At 41.0% G+C, this 8,551-nt stretch overlaps 1 protein-coding gene across 5 annotated transcripts in view; it reads right to left on the bottom strand.

Moving 5' to 3' along the window:
• Window positions 1-2,793: 2,793 nt before the first annotated feature.
• LOC102367790 (pirin) overlaps window positions 2,794-8,551 on the bottom strand; it is a 145,119-nt gene continuing 139,361 nt past the window's right edge. For all 5 annotated transcript variants that reach the window (XM_025210855.1, XM_025210856.1, XM_025210854.1 and 2 more), the window contains 2 exons: window positions 5,465-5,660; window positions 2,794-3,459 (listed from right to left, as the gene is read on the bottom strand). In XM_025210855.1, the coding sequence (XP_025066640.1) occupies window positions 3,333-3,459; window positions 5,465-5,660 (323 nt within the window). In that variant the 3' untranslated portion in view covers window positions 2,794-3,332. The remainder of the gene's footprint in view (window positions 3,460-5,464; window positions 5,661-8,551) is intronic.

Raw genomic sequence — 8,551 nt, 5'->3', positions numbered from 1 at the left:
TCGGGTCCCAGTGGGGGGATCTTGGCTAGTAGCCCAAGCTATAAGAAAGGGCCAAGCCTGAAGAGGCAGAAGACCCAACATCTTGGCATCCAGGGGCACAGGGTAAAAGGAGGCCAGAAGGTGCGGCTCTATAGTGAAAGCAAAAGGAGGGCCACGGGCCCAGAGAGGATTAAAGAAAAGCCTGTGGTGGCTGAAAACCCCAACACAGAAGTACAATAAGCAGTCTCCTGCTTGTAAGAACATCTAAATAATATTTACATCAAGACATGGCAAACGAGTAAAGCAGGGATACAAGACAAAAGATAGAAGTGAAACATTAAGGGACTTCAAGGGTGCCCTTCATAGGCCACTAGAATGCCGCTGGGGAGGGCAACCTGTTACAAGGCCCCAAACAGTTCACCCAGTATTCTTCTCTCAGCCTGGTGCATATGATTAGTGTGCCCCACCCTCCATAAGGTGAAGCTGGACCAGGTTGTCCTGGGCCTTATCTGTAGGGTGACTATATGGGACAATGTGAAATCTGAGATGTTGTCTGCTTGCCTGCCTGCCTGCCCCCCTCTTCCCCCCGCCATCAGCAGGCCCATTAATGACCAGCTTTCTTTACTTCATAGGTGTTAACACTCACCTGTGAAGAAACAATTCATGTTAATGAGACTTCCTACTTCACAGCTCCTGCTGCTCTGTTTCTCCCCTTTCTGCCTTCATGCCCTGTTCCTGTTCATTTTAATTTTCCCCAGCTGGCTAGATCCAGCCTCCAAAACCTGGGACTGTCTGGGCAATGCAGAATATATAGTTATCCTACTCATCCACATATAAATTTTTGGAGTGCCCCAGTTCCAGTCATGAGTGCGATGCTAATTAGAACATGATTCCTTTGTGTGGGGTTTCTGGAGTATACACACATACTGAGTAGTGCTGAGCTGTGGTGTCACCATGGCTTGAAATGCTGTTGACTCTGATTGGGCCCAGTCTAATGAACTACATGGTAAATCATGAGCCTTTTGGCTTTGCACTAATATCATGCATAGTTTGTACTATATATAAGTAGGTGAAAAAATGTTGTTTGAAAGTGTGTTTATATGCTAAAACTTGCAGCAGTTTAAAAAATAATGTAACATGCATCAATTCTGGATGAACTAAGTCTATGGAAACTATATGCAAATTGCTACAGCTATGTTTAATTTCAAAGTTATTGTTTTGAAATTTGTTCTTTATTTCTATGTGCTTAGGAAGAGCAAGGTCTGACAGAGCAGAGAGAGGGGATAGAGGTTGACAGGGGGAAAAGTTGGGGGAAGCAGAGAACAAAGGGCCTACCTGATCCCCCAGATTTATTGTCCCTACTATAGTAGTAGTGGGGACACAAATTCAAGACAAACCTTCAACAAAGTTATACATTTTCCATATATAGAATCTAATTATTGTGGGGGCATCTTATAATCAGGGCCATCTTCTATTTGAATAAATACGGTAATTAAAAGTATCCTTTATTGGGAACGTCAACTTATTTTATGTTGACTACAGCCTTTCATTTTGCCAAAGATTTTTATAGCAAAACCACATAGTATTTCACAAGGTGGTTGGGGCAGTTGTAGTTTGTGGTGACTGAGCAGAATTTTTGGCATCTGAGAAGACATGAAAGAGTGTCTCTTGACACTAGGAAGGGTTAGTTTTCCTCTTCTCCCCACAAAGGATGCTTAGGTTCAGCTCTGAAACATTTGACTTTAGACACACTGTACTACCAAATTGACTCCTCTGCCCTGAGTTAGGGACCTAGACTCTATATACAGTGCATGGGGAGCATTAGGCACCTCAGAAGGGAACTCTTAGAAGCCAGCAAGCTAAGCACAATGCTGCTTATGGTAACCTGTACAGAACAGTAGGCAGGAGGGTGAGGCCTCTGCTCCATCCACCTGAAGTAACAAGTGCCTAAGTGAATGGTACAGATTTCCCTTCCTGCTCTTAGGATTTATAACTATGAACATTCTCATGGAATTAGTTGCCCAAACCAAGTCCTTCATCACAAAAAGTGGAAAAGGAAGTAAGGGCATGACTTTATACCCAAAATCCGAGTAGTAAGAGGAGTCACCTGGGCAATGGGAGACCCAGGCATAAGTTCTTCCCTCTCTGCTCATTTTGGAGCAGTAAATTTAGCCCATCTTTCTTCCCCTTCTTCCTTAGGGAAGTGCCTTTACTTTGGGGCAGGTTGCTCTCTTTCTGTCACGTTGAAGCTGTTCCACCTTATCTAAAATATGGACATATTCACTGAGCCAGAGAGAGGAGTGAGCAAGACTCCCTAACTTGGTGCTTAAGGCTTTAGTGGCTATTTTAAGTATGTTATGCAAAGTGGAACAGCTTCAGCAGAAGCTGAGATAAGTCTACCGCAACATACCTTATAGCTTAATGGGCTGAATATTAATGTACTATATCTGCATATAAATATCTGTTCCACAGCAAGCAGAGAACTCTGGAAGCAGGGCATTTATACATATACCTTTTTGTCCTGCGATGCGCTGGAGATCCAGCATGTCCATGTGCAAGCTGACATGCTTGGTGCTGCATTGCATGCATTTGTATAAATGGTGAAATGTGCATCAGCACTGGGAAAATGGGGGCAGTACACTTTTGAACTAAAACACCTTTGATGCAAGGGGCTGTGAGAGAATAGCTTCACCTTTTGTGGGGTGTCCTTGGTTTTAATTTTGTCTGTGTGTGTGTGTGTGTGTGTGTGTGTGTGTGGTTATTGTTGTTGTTCTGTTTTGCATTTATTTGAAATGACATCAGATAATATATGGATTGAATAACTGATGTATTTATTTTCTTATATACATTTAAATATGGCACATCTGACAGTAGTTGAAAATAAATTTAAAATGATAATCAAAGCTGGACAGTAGATCAAATAAGTCAGTGTTGAACATGTGAGAAGCCCAATCCTGTACACTGAAGTTTTGAAGAATGTTTCAACAGAGGTTTGCATTAGCAAGGGATTGAGAGACTAAGTCTATTTAGTTTGAATTTTTATATAACTGGATGATGGCTGTCACCCTTTTACCAACTTCATCCTCCATATTACAATGTTGAGTTGGCTCTTACCACTCTTCCTCTTCTACAGCCGGTAATCCTTCTACTATAGTTATCCATTACAGGATGGCTGCCAATGACCCAGAGGATCTACTAACAGTTAGTGATTAATCTAATAAATAAATGCAGACAGGGTTCATTCTTCTGCCAATAAAGTGGAAGATGTCCATGTTTACTAATGATTTAAAGGTCAGTGACAGCTACTTTGCAAAGCAGTGTATTGTTGGGAAAGAAGGGTAGGGCAAGCTTGATCAAGGATTTTCTTTGCTTTGGGATCCATGAGAGCCTCTCTTCTCCTTTGGACAGCGACAGTGCCTTGAACATACTGGCTTTGCAGTTGGGCACATTCTGGGTTGGGATGGGCACCTGTCTTCACAGCTGTTTGACAAGATAGAGAGGGAGAGAAATAGAAACATGATAACGCTCTGCTTTTACATTCTTCATAGTTTTTAGCATCTTAGCTTATTAACCCCAAATGACATGCCCTCATTTGAGGGAAGTTTAGGAGGTCATAGACTGGAAAGGTTCAGTATCTCCATGCAAAGTGAAACCTTAAATTAGAGTTGTCAACTTTGTTAGACACAAGGCACCCCTCAGAAAAAAACTAGTTCTTAGTTTTCACTGTTTTTTCACGACAGAAAAAATAATAGAGCAATTCTCTTGTTACAAAGAACTCAGAAAGACAAGTCAGAATGTTTTTAACACTATGGACTCCTATTTGAAATCTCTAGGTTTATCTTGTGAATCATATTTGTATACTTAATGTTGCTACAGCATCCCGGTTGAGAGTCACTGCCTGAGATGCACAGAGACATCTGTATGGAAGACTGGTCCTTCCACGTTAGTTCACTGGGTACCTTCACTCTAACAATATGTCTTACTATTTTCCAAATTTCTGCACATTTTCACAGCAGCAGCCTGAGAGTGTCCCAAGGTATTGTGATTTAAGAGCAACATGATTTCCAATCAGACTCTCATGTTCTATGGTGCCAGCAGGGCACAATACTGAAGATAGTGAGTGTTTCCTTGCTTTATCACCTTTTGGACTCTAAATCCTGCAGACTCTTCATTCCACAGACTTCCAAAAGAGGAGCTTGCCATGAGGTCTCAGAAGGCAGGTAGTGATGGTGTAGAGCTAGGAGTCCCTGTCCTGTCCTCCTGAACTTCCCTCAGGATAGCAGGTGGCTGCTAGTTGACTATTACTGAAATCATGTTACATGCTTCTGAATGATGTAAGAGTATAACTGAAGACATAAATGCTCTACTTATTCATGAGTCAAGATAGGTACAACACAGGCAGTGCAAACTTCCCTATGTTGCCACAGCATGCCTTAGCCATGACCTAGACTCTAGACATAGGTCCTAGAGGGACCATTAGTCTGTATGAAAGACTAGTCAATTTCTATTCCCATTCAGCCCTTGAATCTGTGATAGGGCAGTGCATAAATATGTTTACTCAGTGCAGTGCTATATATATATATATGTGTATGTATGTATGTATGTGTATGTATATGTATATATGATGATATTTTCAACACATGACCTGTTCACTATGAATTAGACTTAGCTGGTTTCCCAAAGGCCACGTACCAGCGCTCAGATTGTAACAACCATCAATACAAGTGACATGGACTGAATTTGAATACCTAAAAATGGAAAGCTCCATATCCCACTTCATATCCCTTGTGCCTTATAGTCTCTCTAGCTAAAATATAGAAAAAAAAGTATTCATTTACTATGGCAAAAAAAAAAAAAAGGTTTGTGTTTAAATAGCACCTTTTCTCCAAAGATCTCAAAGCACATAAATTAAACAAACCTCCCATCATTTTCCAAGGTAAATACTGTAAGTATTATGAGTCAGGTAACTCATCCAGGGTCTCACAGTCCATCCATGGTAAAGTAGAACCTACAGGTTCTGACTCCCTGCCCTCTGCTTTAATCATGAAAAATATATCTGTACTACTTCTCCAGCAGTCCTACTCTCAAGTAGGCCATGTAGACCTACTCCTACTCTGCACATGCCAAACCAGAAATGAGGCAGTAGAGTTTCACTGAGGGTGCTCCTGTTCAATATTTCTGCCTCTGGAATACTGAGAGCAGCAGTGGGAATTGTCCTTAGTATGTCATATCTCCTAGTTTTATTGCATGTAGAGTGGGAATGAGTAGGTGGGGTATGCTCAGGAGAGGCATCCCTGTGAGTGCCAGGGAAGCAGTGTAGATATTTCCTAAACAAGAATGGACTGTATCCCAGGGAAAAAAACTGGTGAATGCACCTGGATGACAATTTCAAAGATCATCTGCATTGCTTAACTGAATGGAACGTGTTGTTCATAATATTCAGTCATGGTAAGTATTGTGCAATTGAATGGGAAGGAACAGTTACCTGCAGTTTTCAGCATGAAATATCTTGTGTTTCTGAGCACAGCTCTCCTGGCTCTCCTGACACAAATAGCAGCTGCAGTTCTCTTTACTTTGAAAGAAATCAATAGGACATTTCCGTTTGCAGATACACTCACAATTATCTTCATCAAATTCCATATGTTGTCCACACATAGCCAGCTCAGCAAGAGGAGGGAGTCCTATAACAAAAGATTAATTTTTGAGCAGTAAGCTACTTTTGATCAATTCCAATCCTCTATATACACATAGTACCTCAGTTGAAATCACTAGTATGCATTCATGTATACATGAAGGTAGCATCTAGTCTATGGCATGTCTATTATGTGTTAATATGCTGGAAGGGACTCCTGTGAAATGCAGAAGCCTTCTGTGAAAATCCACCACCACCAAAATAAAGACATGGTTGTGATCATTCCTTTCAATCTCATCAAGTTACCCACAGTGGATACCGCTAAATCATCTCTACATGTGATGATCTCCCTAGATATACCTGACTCTGAATTGCTAGAAGTTTGTTTTCGGGCTCTACCAGATTACATCAAAACAGCAAGTGTTTAAAGCAAAAATTGTGAAGGAAGTTAAACCTGGATGTCTTACAGAGTTTACACATGCATGTGCATGCACACACACACTCAATGTTCTATGCTACCTATCTAATCAGGGTATTTGTTATCACAGATAAAAAGTATAGGCTAATCTAAATCCATTTACTAAGCAGTACATTTTCCTTGTTGATTATAGTAATCAGAAAACATTTTGTTTCAATGGTAAAAGAACAAACCGAATGATCGTACTCCTCAGCACCTGATCACTCTTCAAACATGTTCATCCTAACATACAACATATGATCTATCACAGCAAAACAGGAACACTTGTGAGAGCCCTTTAAGATGTCGGCAGCACATCCCTGGTTAAAGGTCACAGAATATAATGTGTCACTGGAAAGGTAATTTCCTGCAGTTTTACAATTAACTCTTGGATTTAACCACCTATGGCATGTGGAATGTAACCTACGTCTATGACCTCTGAAATCTGAGCTCTGATCTCCGTAGGCAGAAAGGATATATGGGAGACCCAGGCTTTACTACTTGAAAGAAGCCTTCATTACTGTTAATTTAGCACCAGGAAATTAATACCCAAATGAAAATAAGAACCAAATATTATTTAAAGATGCACAGATTCTGCCTGGATCATGACAAAACTATTCTCCATGCCCACTCCCTTGATATTATGACCCTTAGCATATCTGAATTCTTAGTTAGTGTTTAGTTCCCTCTTTGCTTTAGCCTCAAAGTCTTATTTAAATTAATTTGTCCAAGCCACATCCAAAATGCACATTTTTTTTTAAATGATTGTTTATCATTAGAAATATTTGTTCTACATCAGCAAAACACATACTTCAGTACATCTGTACATTAATTTTATTGCAAGGTCACAGAACAAATGTCTATGTGTTAGATGTAATATAAATTTGCGTTCCTTTGGTCTTCCTCTAAAATACTGACTTCACCACTACAGCTAACATACCAAACTTGATAGATGAATAATCTGATGCAGGTTGACATAATGTCCCTGAAGGATCACTAATGCTGGGTTTTTGTCTATTAATTCTAAAAGATTGTACCAGGCAAAAGAGTTTATGGAGTTATTCAGTTATATTTTTGGTCTCTGGCCAAGAAAGCAAATACTTGTCAACTTGCTTTTATTATTGATTTGGCTGATATATTCACTCATTTCTTGAATGCAAATTTATATATAGTACAGACAGAAGATTTCTTTCTGTTTCCATGAAGTACAGTTTTTATGAGAACCTCATTTTGACTAGTCCAAATTATTCCCTATATGAATCTAAATATTACACAGTGCTTAGGGTGAGTTTAATACTTCTGAATATGAAAGATTCTCTAGACTTATAGGAGTTGGTTTATTATCCCCATAGAAATTTTTCAACAGATTTCTTTGACAGATTCTAGTCTTTTCACCAAGAGTAGGGGAAGGATAGAAGTAGTTCATAAAAAATATTTGGGTTATGGTTTTGTACCAAGTTAAAAGCTTTCTTGGAAACCATTCCTAGCCATAATCTCCATCAACTTTATTCAGTTTTTATCCAAGACCTTGATAATGCAAACCCTTACTCTCATAATTAGCTCCGTTGGCATTAGTGAGTTGGCTCAGGTCTTATTTGCATGCCAATGGGCCTTGCTACATGTTAATTTTAGGTGGCGCTTAGAGCTTTTAATCTCTGATTGTCTGCATATTAATACCTGAAACTAGTTTTAAGCACACTTTAAGCAGTTTACTTTCACCACTCCATGGCAGGTTTATCTCTGATCTGTGTTACCCAGCTTGTATTCCATGAATGTCTGGCCATTCCCTAGAGATGAGCTGCCCAAGTTGCAGTCCTCCAGCATCCCAGGTTACAGTGTTCCCTCCCCCACCCTCTTGTTCTGTGTGGACACTTTTCATCTCCTGAACTCTACTGCCCAGGGGGTGGCTCTGGCACCAAGCTAATTCCTCTTCCGGCCCCCAGGGGTGTGACCTTCCCGTCCCCAGGAGTACAACCCTGTGCAAACAGCCTGCAGAGCACATGCCAGCTAGCCAGACTGCAGGACACAGATGGGTCCAGGAGTGCAGTCTGGAGGGGTAGGGTGGGAACAAAAGAGGAGGCCAGATCAGGTCCCCATGAGCTGGGGCTTCCTTCCCAGGGTAGGGACAGTAGCTCCCCAAACACACCTTCATTTACTGATTCCAACCACCCCAAGAAGCATGACTAGCACTTCCCACAACCTAATCCCAATCCATAGATTCATAGATGTTAGGGTCGGAAGGGACCTCAATAGATCATCGAGTCCAACCCCCTGCATAGGCAGGAAAAAGAGTGCTGGGTCTAGATGACCCCAGCTAGATGCTTATCTAACCTCCTCTTGAAGACCCCCAGGGTAGGGGAGAGCACCACCTCCCTTGGGAGCCCGTTCCAGACCTTGGCCACTTGAACTGTGAAGAAGTTCTTCCTAATGTCCAGTCTAAATCTGCTCTCTGCTAGCTTGTGGCCATTATTTCTTGTAACCCC

This window comes from Alligator sinensis, unplaced genomic scaffold, assembly GCF_000455745.1.
Source record: "Alligator sinensis unplaced genomic scaffold, ASM45574v1 scaffold1192_1, whole genome shotgun sequence".
Taxonomy (NCBI): domain Eukaryota; kingdom Metazoa; phylum Chordata; order Crocodylia; family Alligatoridae; genus Alligator; species Alligator sinensis.
Note: the sequence above shows the minus strand (reverse complement) of the source record. Positions and strands in the feature narration are given on the sequence as shown.